The 17,448-nt window shown below is 38.0% G+C and overlaps 1 protein-coding gene across 3 annotated transcripts in view; it reads right to left on the bottom strand.

The window, feature by feature from the left end:
• pvrl2l (PVR cell adhesion molecule related 2 like) overlaps positions 1 to 13,625 on the bottom strand; it is a 141,461-nt gene extending 127,836 nt beyond the window's left edge. For all 3 annotated transcript variants that reach the window (XM_079591569.1, XM_079591571.1, XM_079591570.1), the window contains exon 1: positions 13,277 to 13,625. In XM_079591569.1, the coding sequence (XP_079447695.1) occupies positions 13,277 to 13,340 (64 nt within the window). In that variant the 5' untranslated portion in view covers positions 13,341 to 13,625. The remainder of the gene's footprint in view (positions 1 to 13,276) is intronic.
• Positions 13,626 to 17,448: the final 3,823 nt, after the last annotated feature.

The following is a 17,448-nucleotide window of genomic DNA, read 5'->3' as shown; positions in this document are numbered from 1 at the left end:
TTGAAAGCTTATGACCAATATCTATGCAAGAATAATCTAAATCCAAATTTGTATATTATTTTTAAAAGAGCCTGATCACAAAACCAAATGCTGTTATAATTGTATGTAGCCTATATGACAGACTTGCGCTGCACATGTTGCACTTAACTGCATTTTCCTTTTATGATTCCAATCATATTTCAAGCCATTCAAAACCATCATGGCGAACAGTGCACATTTGAAGTGTCGCAGCTGAAGGAAATGATCCAATATACTTATCGGCTTTAATATATCGGCCAAATTTTCTTATCGGGCCGATAACGATAACATTAAACATGAACATGTTTGCCGATACCGATATGGTGGCCGATATATTGTGCATCCCTAATAAGAGAATAAATATGCAAATAAATAAATAAACATGAATTTATTGTTTAAAATTAAATATATTTATATGCTACTATTTCATCAAAAGATTTCATCCAAATCTTTTCATTAAAAAAAGATTACCGGTAAAAGATGTGGTACAATTTACTTGCAATATATACAGATGAATCACGATGCTTCAGTAAGAGATGAGAACAGGCCACTCAAAAACTCATATTGGTCAACTACTACTCTGATATCAGCCAGTCAAAAGCTGCACTTTTCATACATTGTGTAGGCTGATCGCAAGCATCCTCATTACTGCAGGTATTTTGAAAGCAGAGATTCTGATACACTACCTCCCACAAACACCTAGTTACGGCCCCTCTGTGCTGTATAGTGTGACTCATCCCATCAGACATGAGGCTGAGGACGCAAGCATAGCGAGTCTTGGCTATCTCCTCCGTTCCTGCGAGTGCTGGGCATCTGGAAGGGCACCAGGCCCACCTCAGCTCCCCGGCGTGCCAAGGACGCCCACATGACCGGCCCGGCTCTCGTGCCAACTCAGGACCCCTGCATAGACTCAGCAACATTTGACAGGATTCTGTTGGGCTCATCTGTGAAAGACTCAGTTATGAGTCGCCGCAGAACCAGTGTTGAGGGAAAATGCAGTATGTCGACAAAGTGAATAAAAAATGCCTTCCTGATGCTGGTCTTTAAGTAATACGGAAGACTGTACATGGCAAAGGCAGCACGACACTGAATATATAGCACAAAATGTACTATATAAGTAGACATTGTCCATATTAACTAAACTTGTTGTGAATGATCAATGCAATCTCATGGTAATTCGTAACTATTTTAGGTTTTGGCATATTGGTGGCTAATTTGTATGATCTCATTTATACTCACGCCCCATGTGTTTAGGGGTGGACCATCATGCTTACTTTTTTTTTTCAAATAATCATACTTTTTTGTACAATTCACATAATACGAATTCAAACAAAATCGCCACCTTATAAAAGGTTTTTAAATGTTTTTCCAAAGAAACACATTTTTTGTAAACTTCCATTAAAGACAAGAACTACCTCTGCCTCTTAAGCAACTTTTCTGTTCAGCTGATGTCACCAAGCACTGTTTTTCAACCCCTCCAAACACTTGTCACACAGCGACCACTTTTTATGACATGCATTTTACCCACCCTGCATTATCATACTGAAAGTAAAGTCATGAAAGTAATTCAGTTTATAAAAGTAAAATGGGCTGCAAATGCGGTTTTATGTTGACTAAGCCTTTTGGAGCGGCCAAAGGCACAGGAAATTAAGAAATCACTGTTGCTATAGCCAGTAGGGCAGGGACGTTATGAATTTTTTCTTACCGCGGTTGAGAAGCAAGAAATTCACCGCGGTATAGCGGTAAACGCTTTAAATAAAAAAAATAAAAATGTTAAAGTTACTAGCCACTCAACATTTTCAGTGGCCACAATTCTGAAATCAATGAGAAAAACTGCTATTTTTAATATTATCTCATAATTTGGCAGCAGGTATATTAGGCTGCTGTCACTTTAAGACCTGACGTATGGATCCACTACTGTAACAAATGTGTTTTCTTTCTCAACTGCTTACATTCACTTAAAACATAACTGACGATGTATACGTGAATTGTGTTCGTCTGTCAACTCGCTGTCGGAGAGATAAGAGAGCGCAGCTGGTATAGCGTATTCTGCGGAAAATGAGTATTGGAAGCAGTTCAGATATTTCAGTATCGAAAAATCTATATTTTTGACTATTATTTTTGACTATAATATTTTTGACAATATTATTTCAGATGGCTTTTAACAAATACTACAATTGAAAAATGTACAGCCTATATATTACCGGTATTTATCAAATTCAACCCGCCAAAGTGGCTAGTATAGTGACTGTGTTACACTCCACTGCTGAAATCCACCTGCATTTGGCGGGTTGGCGGGTGTTTGTCAAGCCCTGGCTATCACAAAATTGTCATGACAATCAGCATGCATCTGGCTTTCCAAAGGCAAAGTTTACGATGCCTCTGCCATGCCATTTTAGTTACACATGTAAAGAAGAAATGTTACTTTTATAAAACAACGCATCTTGGAATATTGGAAGCAACCAATTAAAGAAAACAAAATTGCATTCGTTTCCCATTTTACTTGTCTTATGCATTTTATTTTAGAGTGAAACATCATATTTAACAAGAAAAAAAACATAAGGACTTTTTATGCATCTGAAATTCACTGGATCAAGAAAAGTGGTAGTATCTATATGACAGGTGATTGCAAAAACATCTATAGTATTAGCATACACCGATGAATCACAATATATGACTAGGAACATGAAGAAATAAAAACACCTTAGAGCGCCTTGTGTAATTTCTGCGGCTTAAGGCTGACTAAACTGAATTTCAAAATAAAATACTGTTTCAAACAGCTTTCCCAAACAGCTGTATGCGTCTTCTATTGGTTGCACAAAACAAATAGTCCCACCCCCAAACTCACGCCATTGGTTGAGAGTGGTTGGGATGCTTGCATAAATTTTTTTGGAGAATCAACCAACAAATGGTAGACCTACAATCTACAAATGACTTACTGTTACAAGAAAATTATTTTAACATAAACATTTGAGCTTAAAACAATATATACAGCCTAATCAGGACACGCTTCCTCTCTGTAATCATGACTTCAAAAATAGTTCTAAATATGTCACGATTGTGACGTGGCCTACGGCAGTGCTTATGCTAAACTAGTCAAGAACACCAAAGCGCAAAATCCCACCTCCCTTCATTATCCTAGCTCTCCTCAAGTAAAGCTATCAGGAAATATGTGTAATAATATGTGCCAAAAAAGAGCTTTATTTGGGGGGGGGGAAAGACGACATTAAAATCACACTTTCAAGTCTAGTTTTGTGCATTAATGCACTGCGGCATTGTGACTCATCAGAGAGACCTCATTTCAGGTGTAACACTATACGTCTACAGCTCAATGCAAGTTTCCAAGCCGCCACTCAAATAACGCCACTTCAAAAGAAACGTCTGACAGGTCGCGATGTTATATTTTAACGAGCTTGTTTTTGTGTTGAGTAATATTTGATGGGAGTCAGGTTAATACTTGAGCAACGAGTTCAAAGCAGGCTGCAACAGGACACGGATATTTGGATGTTGACATCCAGAAGAAATGTGATCGTGAAAGCGAAACTGCATGTTTATGAATGGGCACTGACTGCACACACCTTAATCTGGTCATGTGATTAACCAGAAGGCTAACAGCTGATGAAAAGATAAATGACGGAGCGCGATACATAACATCACGTGAAATCCAAGAACAGCCTGGTAAAATGCCAACATGATTACCTTATAAACTGGTTTTGTTTCAGGGCTAAATATAAAATATGGTTCCTGAAGCAAACCCAGTTTATGGGAAATTGACAAAATTATATTACTTGAGACTATACCCTTGTGAAAAATCCTTTAGCATACTGGTAAAAAGAGTAGCCTACTTACTTATTATTACAGAAATAATATACTTTACATTTAGTTCACACTTAAGTGTATTCTTTTATGTTTTCAGGCACTCAATTGCATGTTAATTGATATTAAAAGAAAATGTATTATAGTTTAAATTTATATTGAATGTAATTAGCTGAACTTTAGAGTGCTTTACATACATTTCATAATTACGTGTATTGCCAACTGTACTGACAAGCATTTATGGTCAGCTAAATTGTATCTTATTTCTATTGAAATGTGTATGTCATGTATTGTAATTTAGTACACCTTTAATTTAGCTTGTGAAACCTTTAATTTGGACTCACATCACCGAAAGAAAGAAGTTGAGGAACACAGATATCGGTTCACATTGGGGAGCACAGACGACTACTTTCATGCTATATGGACCTGTCAATCAGTTTACTCCTTTTGGACATCAGTGACCACAAAACTCTCCATTATCATGGGTTGTAGAATCCCTCCATCTATATATTATTATTGTTACTACTACTATTATTGTTATAAGTATGTTTACTACTTCCACTACAACTCTATTACTATTACTATGATTGTCTTAAATCGCTTCCATCTATATCTATATCACTAAAATATCTCATTACTTACCAATATAGCATACACCACTATATTGATATCTATATTTAGATGTTTTCCATCTCTTTGTTTTTGTTGTTCACTCTTCTGTATGTGTCATTGATTTCTTACCTCGTATGAGCTACTGTTTGGTTAATTTGCAATAAGAAAGTTTTTACTCTATACACTTTAGAGTGCTTTTATTTCATTAATATTATATTACCTGAAAAAAAAATTTAAAACATATTTTTAAGATTTAAAGTGCATTACAAGTCATATTCAACACAATTAAGTGCACTTATATTTCACAAGGATGGGCTTTTCTCTCATTTCAAGTAAATGAAAGTAACTTTTGTATAGGAAATGCTCATTATCTTCTCTACAATAACCAAAAGCAAATGAAATGGCATTAAAATCAAAAATTTAAATGTATTATAATTACCCTGAACTCTAGGTCCCACAGTATTTTAAATTATTAACATACCATGAAATGGAAAAGTGACAATTTCGCTTTCTAAACGTTTCTTGAATTTCAGCTTCGCCTTCAATATTCACCACAAATTCAATAGTGTCGTTCCAACAAATGATTTCTTCTCCAGCCTGAGAGGGACTTACACATTCAACATCCTTCTTATGATTCAGACCACGCTTCCTAATGAAGCAGTATTTAACCTCTGTCTTCTGATTTACAGTCAATTTCCTTCGGCTCTTCTCTCTTTCTTTCTATCTATCACTGTTCTGGGAAATGGTGCAGGATGAGACACTCGCCAGTGTGAGAAAGTGAGAGAATGAGTGCGAGAATGAGAGAGAGAAGGAGAGAGAGAAAGAAATGGGCATAAGAGTGCCTGAGAACAGCATTGGTTATGACAGTACGGCCAAACTTTGGAAACTTCTGGGCTTCGGAAACTCTCCGGATCCGAGATCAGCCACCTGTGCAGTGTCAAAGCGCCTGACACTCAACCCACCGTGAGCTTTTGCCTGACAGACAGAGAGCTATCGGATGGAAGAAACAGGGAAAATGAGAGTGCCAATCTTTGCGAGACCCCTCACATAGGACTGAAAATGAGAAGTGAGATTAAATGGAGAACAAATGGAGACATCTGACACGTTCTCTTGCAGAAACTTCAACTATAGCTCTATAAAGATGTGTTTTGCATGGGTACTTTGTAATTTATATTCCATCTGAATCAAAATACATCTGTTTTTCTCACATAACCTGTGTAGAAATTATGGAGCATTTACCTGCTGTTGTTCTGCTAACTCCTTTGAGAAATCTATTCACGTCTGGATAGGAATGTCTGTGTTTGTGGGGTATTATTTTAACCATAGTTGGATATCGAAGCTAAATTTCTTATTTCGCTGCTTGGTATACCTTCAACATGGATTAAGATATTTTTACCAACTCTCTGGGTAAGATAACAGTTTGTGGATCAAGTTCCTTTAGCATCTCGATCAGGGCTCAACAATAATAAAAGGAAAAGTTTTTTTTTTTTTTTAATTGCAAGAATAACTTGGTATAGTAGCATTAGAAAGAATGGGTTGAAAATTATGAACCAATTTAGTAATGTTTTGCCATGTATGCCATCATTTAGCAGCAAAAAAGTAAAAAACATTTGAAGAAAAAAAATGTATCCATGTGCAAAATATAATAATAATAATAATAATACTAAAAAAAAATGTGTAAGTAATTAAAATAAATATTAAATAATAATACATCAAAATACAATAAAAATGTAAATGTTAAAATGAAAGTACCTTACAATGTGAACTACTGTACAGGCAATCAGGGAAAGAAAAAGAAACGTACTGCTAAGCCGAGCTGCTTTTATTTCCCCCAAATATACATAATATATTATATATTTGAATGTTATTTATTTCAATTGGCTTTAGATGCACATTCAGAGCACATGATGACCTTCATTGCCTACATCCAAAAAAAAAACCATCTTAATAATAAAAACTACAGAGATCCCAATCTGATCCCATCTGAATCAGTTCATATAAAATCAGATATCTGATGTTAATAATTATAACTCAAGCATCATTTGGAAAACGTATCTATCTCATTCGATTAGTGCACATTTGATTAGATTTGGAAAGACACCATGTCTGAAACCAAAAATTAAACATTTTATCAAATGATTGGTTTTATGCATTTCCAATGTACTTTTATAGCCTTATACTCTATCATATGCCAACAACTTAATTTTTACTTATCTACATCTGAGACTTATTGTACGTTTACACGACAACAATGTTTCCTTTGCATTTTTTCACAGAAGACATTGTCAAAACGTTCCCGTTCACACGGATCCGCTAAAACAACTACAAATGCTTTAATATTCATGCCAGGCCAGTAGTTGGCGATGTCACTTTGTAAAGAAATACTACGCGCGTATAGACTGAACATGTAATACACATGCACGACATCAAGGTTTTCACAAATTCGCATTTTTGTAATTTACATGGAGATGATAACAGTATAATTTATAATTATAAAACAAAAACCCTGTTGTCGTGTAAATGAACGGCCAAAAGGCATAAAAAGTAGTGTTTTGTTGAAAACGATGTCATGTAAACCGCACATAACTGGGAACTCTTGAACTATAAGAGCAAAACCTCAGAGAAATACGATTTTCTTCAGCATGTCTGTGTCTTTGCACATAAGCCTGTATGTGCTCTATATTTGCAAGGACGTAGGTGTGCCTGGAAGTGGACAAAATGCTTGTGAAAAAAAGCTCCTGTATGCTTGAGGAGAGTGTGAAGCAATGGCTGGATATCTTGCGATTCTACTCTCAGTATCCAGACAAGTGTGATTCTGTAAACTGCAATTCTACACAGTCTGCAGAAGCCCGTCTGCTCCTGCTCCGTTACTAAAACCTCTTTCAGCTATTTCCATCGCTACAAAAAACTAGTGCTATATAACCGCCAAGTCAGCTGGAATTAAAAAGCAGAGACACACACACACACACACAGGACGACTAAGTCAAAGGCATCACAGTCAGCCGCTCAAATAAACATTTATGAAAATTCCCCACGGAAGTCATTTTCCCTTACATCATGACTGGAGGTCCGTAGAATCCTCGAGAAGCATTAGCCTTTCACCCTTCAACCAGCTTTGGATGGCAGCAACTCCGAAAATTCTCTCCAGGGTTTAAGTTTTCCAGCTTGAGACATGCCTGCCATCTCAATTCACAGAAGCAAACTTAAAAGCTAAACAGGAAATAAAACTTATTTATTTATTCTGTTTTGTTTTCACAGAAAGTCTTAGTAGAACAGCTCTGGTTGGAAGTCATTCTCCATCATCCTGATTATCACCCGAGGGACTCAAAATATTTTAAAAAGGAGCAAAATAATATCCTCTTCTGCATCTAAATTGCTCATACGGTCGCTTCTCTACCTCGTTTCGAGTTGCTTTTAAATAAAGTCAAAATTGACACGATTTACTTTCTTAATACATGCTCATGGTCTGGTCTTACTGTCGACAGTTCATCTGTGCATGTTTTTCTGAAAACATCTTCATCTTCATAATCTTTCATCAAAATGTGACAACTTGCACAATCCAGTCAATTCCCACCTTTTTTTCCACTCATTAAATATTGTTTCATTCAGAAATATCACATTATGGAAGTAAAATGGGTTGCGCAAACACTTGTCAAAAAAAAAAAAGAAAGATATTTTAATCAAAACCATTCCAGTGCTAGAATTCAATTCCTTGCGAACTGATCGCGAAGACCCATATCACCCTCCCGCAAGTGCAGGCCAACTCAAGATTTAGAAGCAAATTGCAATTGACATAGTCTTCAAATTCATCTCTCAGATACAAAGCAGAAGATGAGAAAATGAGATCCTATAAGCCTTCTTTTTTAAATGACACATTTATAGTTGGTAATGAGGTTAACACGGCTGTAAATTACAGAGGTCTGCTGAGGTGAAAGTGTGGCTTCTATTAAAAAGGTAGATTAAGCACATAAAGACATACACACGTTCGCATGCATTTCGGCACAATTAAAAGCACCGTGCTAACGACGTGGGGCTAAGAAAGTCAATCAAGCGGAGAGCTTCTGAAGAAGATCAGTCGTAATTAAGGCAATTTCAGCTCCGCCCTCAAGAGGATCTCAATGAATCAGCGCAGTTTGCGCTAGCTCAGGCAAAGACTGTGAACACGTAATGCCCATCACCGATCCATCGGATGGATGGAGGGCCGGCTAACCTGCATGTATGGACACGTTAAGCTAATAAAAGTCAGAGATTTTAATATGCACTCATTTTTCTCATCAAATTCTTCCAAGATGAAATTACCTTTGGTAGTCTATGCTTATCCACATTAATTTTATCGCTCTACACTCAATTATTTAGATGTTTCTTCTAGAACTCCTCTGAGCAATAAAAACAAACATAAACGAGAGGTTCCCACTTACATGAAACATAAATGAGAACTCCATTAAGTCTTCTCAGTTATGAAAGAGCAACATTTATGTGCCTTGTGTGCTTAATCCACCACCAATACATCTGACAGATGAAAGGACAGCTAACATGCATTTTAAGACACGTTAAGCTGCAAAGAACTAGATTTGCATTTTCCTTGAGGAAAAATTTTCACTTGCACAGCAACAATCAAAAGTGCTAATGCTTGAAGTAAGTTTAGGCTTAGGTTCTGTGCAAATAAAAGTCCATAACTAAGGTTGTTAAACGTACCAGTCCAGCACTACTGGTACTACCAGTCAATCCAAAAAAAGCCTGTTTTTGCAAGCGTTGAGCATTGTAGTAAATCACAATCTGTTGAGCGCGTGAACGCGATGGCCTATCAGAAGTGCTAGTCAGTAAGCTAGTCAGAATCCGCTTAACAGCTGAAAGGTCACAAGGTTTTGTTTTGTTCAAAGCGAGCCACACGCTTGCGAATCCTTTCATTGAAAACCAACAAAATGTAAACACAACACAATGTAAATAAGAGATACATTGTACAGTTAAAGTTTAGTTTTTCATGCTGCTAAGTACACTGTAAAGTTTCTGGATTGACAACCATATTTAATGTGTAATTGAATCTGAAACTGTGATGATTGACAGTGATGACCAACGGACGAGACAAAACAACATTTAGAATTTCACTTAATTCAAAAGTTTTTGCTCTTTTGGTACCGAGAAATTTTACTGGTATTGGTACTAACTACTGAAATTTTGGTACCATGACAACCCTAGCCACAACAGAGTTGCTTTGCACTCCATGTTTTGTTTTCTCTCAAACATATAAATCAACATTTTAAGGCAACTATGTGGTTAAAAATATGTGAGAAAGAAAATACCACAATCCCAATTCAATATGCATATAGAGATATACGAAAAAGACCCAAACATCAGTTGTCCTTCACATTTTAAGTCGATAAAGACTTTAATCGTAATGTTTTACTACATTTTAAGTAAAACTTCAATATAGTGACGCAAACACTGTCATATAACCAACCATTTTAGCTGTAAACGTATATCCCATCGGGTAATACAATGAAAGCTGAAACCTACAATCAAATTTTAATATAAAGCAATAGTTCACCCAAATTGTCATTCTGACATTCATTACTCACCCTCATAACCCTAACCCAGAAGACTTGGATTAAACTCCTCGACTGTGCATTTATTTGACTATCTCTTTATGAACGTTTTGAAAAATCAGAGTTTGGGGTGAATAGACTTTCAATGGAAGGACAGAAGTCTTTCAGATTTAATTAAAAAATATCTTCATTTGTATTTTGAAGATGAATAAAGTCTTACGGGTTTGGAACGACATGAGAGTGAGTAATTAATGACAGAATTATTTTCGTTTTTGGGTGAACTATCCCTTTAAGTTAAAACAAATCCTAACCAAAATGTTTGAGGTACATCAATGCAGCACAGTAGAGAGATGGCTGCCGCTCTTTGCTTAAAGGACTGATAGAGATGAAGGTGTTGAAAGTTTTAAAGAGGGTGGAAAAACCCTTTGAATGAGTCCAGGGTCACGGAAAAGGCTGATCTCAGAGCCCACACACAAAGATCCCTCTCTTTTAACCATCATTTTATCAAGCACAGTGGTGGGTGATAAGAAGGCATGGCTGGCCTCCAGGAGTCCTCCGGCCTTCACTAACGGCACCGTATGACCACATCAATGCTGAGCGGCAGAGGAGGACAACGAGGGAGAGAAAAAAGAGGGAGGCGGGAGAGTCAGACACTGAGAGTATCTCTTTCACGCCGTGAGACAAACACATAAATCGGGAGACGGACGGAGACACGGAACAGATTTTCCATCTGTTATGCGGCAACATCTGATTCCCCATTTACGACTGCAGCATATTTTCAAGTCCAGCGAGCAAGATTGCAGCTATCAAACAATTTTCGGGTTTTGTATGCTCTGGAACGCATTCATTTCCAATATATAATCTACATTACAAAAGAGACCTCGGAAATGGCTTCTAGATAGTGGGGCCACAATAAAGTGTAAGCCATGCGAGGCGGAGGTAAATTGCGGACAGACGGGGAAACTTTTTTGTCAACACACTCCGAGAAATACGCTCCCCTGTGCACTCCAGACACTCATAAACAATGGAAGAAAAAGGGGACAGAGGGTCTTATAGGCGACCAATCACTAAAGCCACCAGAACAAAGGCTTGAGACAGAGCTCTGAATGCACACTGGGAGAAAAAAAAAGGAGGGGTGCGGGGAAAGGGCACTCATTCAAAGGCTAGCAATTTTAGTCCCTTGCATGCTCAATGTGGGTGTGGGTGAGAGTCAGAAAGAAAGACAGAGAAAGGTTTCTTGTGAAGGTGTTAGTTTCATTCTACGCTTTATATTGGACAATGCAGACACTGAGGTCTTTTGTTCTTGGAAACCTGTTGGCATAGATAGAAGCATATTGTTCGGCGGGAAGAAAAAAAGGAATACAAGGAAATTATCACACCTTTGTGAGGGAGTTGCTCTCTGCCGCCGCTCTGACATTTGTTGCTTCTGGCAGTAATGGAAGACCAAAGGGAGCCAATAAGAAAAGTATCTACTTCCATTTGTCGTGCTTCCCTGATCCCAAACTGAATTAAACACTCGGCAATAATGTTTTAAACTCCCCTCAAAGACTCTAAAACAAGATGGATGCCATCAGATCCCCAATGAAAAGAGGTCTCCATGACAACTGCGAGGAACCTTAACCTCACCCCTGAAGATCCCCTCTGAGAACTAATACACAAACCTTTGACTACCAACAAGATTAATGGGCAACCAGAAGTCTTGCGTTCATCCTGAGCTGTAAAACGCCTTATCCCACGAAGAAATTAATAGAGGCGAACCCCAGAGTGTACCCACGCAAGATGAGCGGCACTGAAATCTTGGCATGACTAATTGTGGTGCCAAGATTCATCCATCCAAAACTCATTTATCCAACGGCCAAGATGCTCGTCTTATTTCTTGTGAAATATGTGCACAGGGAAGACTTAATTTACAGTCTCCCGTTGCCAGCATCTCGAGTCTCCCAGCCCTACCCATGATGTACCCGAAAAGCCAAGAGCACACTATAAGACTGAAGCTAATATTGTATGGGACTAGTATGCCATAAAATACTCTGTCTGGATTATAGTCAACTAAGTGCGTGCACACTGATTTTGAAACTGGTTTGAAACCTGCCCGACCAGTTGACAGGTGTGCACACTGTCCCAACAAGTGGGGGAGCAGCAATGAGACGCAATAACATCACAGAGAAAACATATAGTTGGAATCACTTTCAGAACTTTTTTTTTCAGCTGATAAATAATAAAAACATTGACAGCCAATTAGAATGCTTGAGCATTTAAAGTGGCAGACAACAAAACTGCAACATGCGCTTATAATAATCAGAATATTATCATCTGTTGGTGTGGATGTGTCATCAATATTATTGTTAATGTATTCTTTTATTCTTTGTTTTTCCTTTATCTTTCTTATTTTATTTGTACAAATAATTTAAAAAACAGCATCTTGTAGTTGACGCACCTGCATTTAGTTGCGTAAAGTGCACACTACATTGACAAAAACAAGAAACTTGAGTCTTTAAATATGTGCAGAGCTTCAGTCCTGCAGTGTAGCCTCGGCTTAGACAGAACCGCAGACATGTCTCTCCTTATCACAGGAAACCAGCCCCTCTGAGACGCCATCAAGTCACTGTGATGTTCAAACCACCAGGGAAGAAATGTCTAGGACCATCACCACTAGCAAGACTAGTGTGGCAAACAAGGGGAACAGTAACTTAAAATGCAATGTTATAGCAGTGGTATCTCAAAATAGCAGAAGACTTGCATAAAATTCAGACATGATTGCATTTTATAAGGTTAAAGTCAGCAAGCAACATAGACCAGTCATAAACCTCTACGTGTTAACAACTAAACCCTGTTGCATTTTTTGCCTCCAATATACATTATAATACATATAACAAAATATGTATAGATGTAAAAGTTTCAAACTGTAAACCAGGTGATTAAGTATGACATTACAATTACACCTGCTGTCTTCAAGCCTTAGAAAAAAAGCACTGATCACGACAGGCCACACCTTGCGTAACATGGAGTACGAGACAAGGGATACGGGTTACGGTCAGTGGCTCTTATTAAGTTGACCAGGATAACCCAGATAAGCAGGTAAGCCGTAGAAATCAGCGCGCGCAAGCGTAACACATGCGTGCAACTTGCGTATCAATACACTTGGGACGGGAGACTTCATGTTAAGCGCCTACTAGAGGTAAACATCATGCAAATTACCTCTAGGTAGGAACAGTTTCGAAATAACAAGAGACCGGTTTTGCAGTAAATAAAAAAAGATTAACCCACAAGTTACTGAGTCACATTACCTTGGCTGGACAGAAGATACGCGCCAAGGATCAGGCAACAGTTTATCATCGTAAAGTCGCTCATTCCGCTCTTGTCCGCGGGAGGTTAAACAAATCCTGAAAACTTTAGCATAAAATCTCTTTCACTTTGCGAAGCGAACCGGAGGCGGTGTGTTGAGGCTCGTCGGGTCGGAATCTCAGTCTTACAGTCCGCTCCAACTGCTACTAAAGCCCGGAGTGTGTGCAGGTATGTTATGGTGCCGCTGAGTCCTTCTTCTGCCTGACGAGACTAGCTCACTTGTTCTGTTCGGTCGCGAGCGCGAGAGCGCTACAGATGGAATTGGTCGTGATGTCATCGTCGCGTCACGTCATAGTGGGAAATGGAAGGGCATTGAAGTTTAGAACTTGTGGATTGGGTTCCAGAGACACCATTAAAGCGTATAATCCACCTATTCTGGTTATCCGCTTTAAAGTAGCCTACTGTTTTGTTTGAGATTGTAATCATAATGCGAAATTAACTGGGGATTTAGACAGAAATCCCTCTGTGGTAAATTCCTCTGGTTTTTACCTAACATTTGACGTTGTATAATTTATAACATCCTATTCATCACTATCATCACTATTTTGATTCGAAAAAGTAAATCTAATTACATATTAAAGTTTGTGACAGTAAACAACAGTCTAACAAAGAACCATCGATTATGTAAAAATATAGAAATTCTAAAAGAGCGTTTCCTGACATTGTATCAGTTGAATATTTATTTCAGTTCATATTAAGTGACAAATAAACGACATGCTGCTTTATGTTCTTCAAAATATGCCATCGTAAACGGTGAATGATGAAAATAAATGATTCTGAAATTCAATTTCCACGGGGCGACTATTAAATTCCATAATAAAAAAGTTAATTTCCCACACTGGCAAAATTGTCAGACAATATAAATCAGACGACTTGGCTGTTTTTGCATGTTCTGGTAGTTAAACTATTTTAACTCATATCGGCGGACTTTCTTCATACTTACACGGACGCCATAACTACCGTTGATTGACTGTCAAAACAATGCGATTTATTCAAACAAGGAGGAATGAAGGACAGGATTGATGAATTCAGGGCTCTTCTCCTCTGGGAATGGCCTGCATACTAATCAGTGACCTCGCTCTGCCATCTATTGACTGGTCTGTGAAATTACGCGCTCACATTCATTAGCATGCAGAGCGCGGAAGATTTCTGTCAAATGAAATATAGCGTCCCCTCGATTATGCATAATCGGTTGCTTGCGTATACGTTTATAGTTGTAACTAGAAGTTCGACAAGGCAAACTTTGATGTTAGCTGACAAAGTCTTGCCTGGCAGCTTGAAAAACTTAAAAAGCTGCGAAGTTTGAAGGTTGTATAGGCCGTGTGCACTTTGAATACTTGAAATACCCCCAAGAAATGATTGAAAGGCACCGTTTTTTTATATTTTCTGTTTCCTGTTCAAACGTAGCTACTCATTTCAGAGACCATTTGATTAGAGAAAAATATGTGCAGTGCAGCATGAGTTAGGTCCAAATGCACATATATAGGCCTATCTGTTAGCTAGTCATATTGTGTTAACAGCTAGGAGTGTATTAGCATATGGATGACCGACCTCATGGGCATCGACATAGACTAAAAGCCACACATTTTCACTGAAAAAGATGGCCTCTCTTGCTGGTGTTTAATTAGAGTAGAACTAATGCTGCATTCGAGACTACTAAAAAACATCGTCCATCTTACTTGAAAATAACCAATGGATCTGGACTTCAGTGGGTGTGTTTACAACTTTACATGCACTAATTTCCATCAATTGGAATGAATCCAATCCAATTTCACAATCTGAAAGTTCTGTTTATGAGCCCTACACGTTGTAATCCGATACGTTTATATGCATTAGTCGGTATTCTGAACAATTATCCAGCATATGTGCAGTGCTGTAAACATGATATGATCAATAAGTTACGACAACATGTGTTTTTACATTGCTTTAACTCATCAAAATAAGTTAGGCAATTTTCAACTTTTTTTAGTTTTACAAGATTCAACCATTTTTTTTTTACGTCAGTTTAATGCAATTTAAGTTGAAATGACATCCAAGTATATTAAACCTAAAAATTTAAGGCAGTAACTTTTTTTTTTATGGTCATGTTCGTAACCAGAGAACGCCAACTGGGATAATGTCACCGCAAGCATAATTGCTGTTTTTGGCTTAACGTCATTAGAGCTATATAATGTATTTAGTAAATATTGACCACTGACCAGTTCATACGACTTGAGACATAATAAACATACACATATTCGTAAGACATAACAAGTATGTAAATACATCACAACACTGTGCATGTTCACAAGGTATTTATTTAATACGATTGAGAAAATAGTTGGATTATTTCAGGTCTACACCATCCCTTTCAATCCAATTGAAATTTCATTCAGATCAGCTCAGTTGGATTTGATTGGTTTTTACATGAAGGCTTCTCAGTCAGATTGAGCCATCAATCCATTTATAAATAGATCAGATCATGTAAGCATAGCTAGTGTGACACATCTTTTTCAAGAAGGTGGTGACTAAAGTAACATCCCATTAGTTATTTTCAAGTGTTGACGGGGAAAATTCCAACAGTATTCCGGTAAGTGACATTTTGAATGTAATAATATTTGTTAATTGTGATTTATTGAAGCATCCCTAAATTACATTGTATCCTTTTAGACATCCATATTCATTGTGGGGGTCAAAGGCAGTTCTGCATGCTCAAAGTCTAGTGCAACCGCACACACTAAAAATAAAGGTTCTTTATTGGCATTCGATGATTCCATGAAGAACCATTAACATGGACCTTTTCCATTCGACAAACAGCTCTTTTTATTTTCAAAATGTTCTTCGCACTAATTAAAAAAGGTCTCTTTTCAGATCTGTTCACTGAAAGGTTCTTTGGGAAACCAAAAATCTTTCATCTGTGGCATCGCTGCAAAAAACACTTTTTTTAACATTCTTTTTAGGAGTTTAGGCTGTCAAAGGGACATTCAGAGGTTTTCAAGAAACCTGACAAAGCTGTGTTAAAATGGACCATTGAACAACATCAAATTAAATTTTCATATAAATAGGTAATTACGGTAGGGCTACATATGTCAGTTCCACGTCTTAATACAAATAATCATTTCCTTCTGGAAATTACCACTATTAAAATCCTCGGGTACACCATTAGCAGCTTTTCTAGGAGTGTCCATTTACAGAGAGTGCCTTAAGGTCATATGTAAATGCTGGTATATTAAGAGTCCTGTGAACTAGTGGCATATTGTCAGTGGGAGTGGGCTATAAATTCATCTTCAATCCATGACCTTCATATGCACTTTTTAACCACCCCACAGAACATTGAGGAAGATTCCTGATTATATTGTTACCTAACAGCACTCACCCCCTCTCTCACAGATGCATCCTTAATATAGCTGAGTCATGGTCAGACGGCACACAGGAAAAAGAGCAATTGAATCCTATTAGAATCTGTCTATATTCCCCCACTTGGTACTGGGTGTTCAATTGCGCTTGACGATGTGTATCTCATCTCGGCCAAAAAAAAATAGCTTGAATTGACGCTCACCGGGCCAAACGCTTCTAACGACCACTGACAGTTTGGCACTAATGATACGTTTTCAAGCATTCAATGTCATTGTCTCCAACACACTGTCCTAACCGGAGGTCCAATAGGATGGCAAAGTGTCCAAATCTGACAACCCTTTTAAAAAATGGCCTGAAACCTCCTTCACACTCGCATACTTTGCCCTCCATCCGAGCTTTCTGAAAGATTGTCCCTTAGCTCGGCCCAGCAGGCTCAGATTGATTAAGCTTGGTGGCTGCTTTAATGTGATCATGTATCAGTGGCCTGTCGACACCTTTACCGGCATAACTCTCCGTCTCGGACAGACTGATTAATACACTGAAGTGTCCATCCCCCTTCCTTACTGTTGCCTTGTTTTTCTATTCTCCTCAGGTCTCGATCCGGTTACCTTCTGCCCCTCGTTATTACAGCATATCTTAAAGCTCCATTAAACTGGCCCAGCTAAGTGTTGCTCTGCTAATGGCGCACCAAAGGGCTGCTGATAATACGCTATGATTAAACACATTAAAGGGCCGAGCAGGCTACCACCCCACAGCAGGGTTCTTGTACGTTCTGCGT

Source organism: Phoxinus phoxinus (genome assembly GCF_949152265.1).
Source record: "Phoxinus phoxinus genome assembly, chromosome: 19".
Classification (NCBI taxonomy): domain Eukaryota; kingdom Metazoa; phylum Chordata; class Actinopteri; order Cypriniformes; family Leuciscidae; genus Phoxinus; species Phoxinus phoxinus.
Note: the sequence above shows the minus strand (reverse complement) of the source record. Positions and strands in the feature narration are given on the sequence as shown.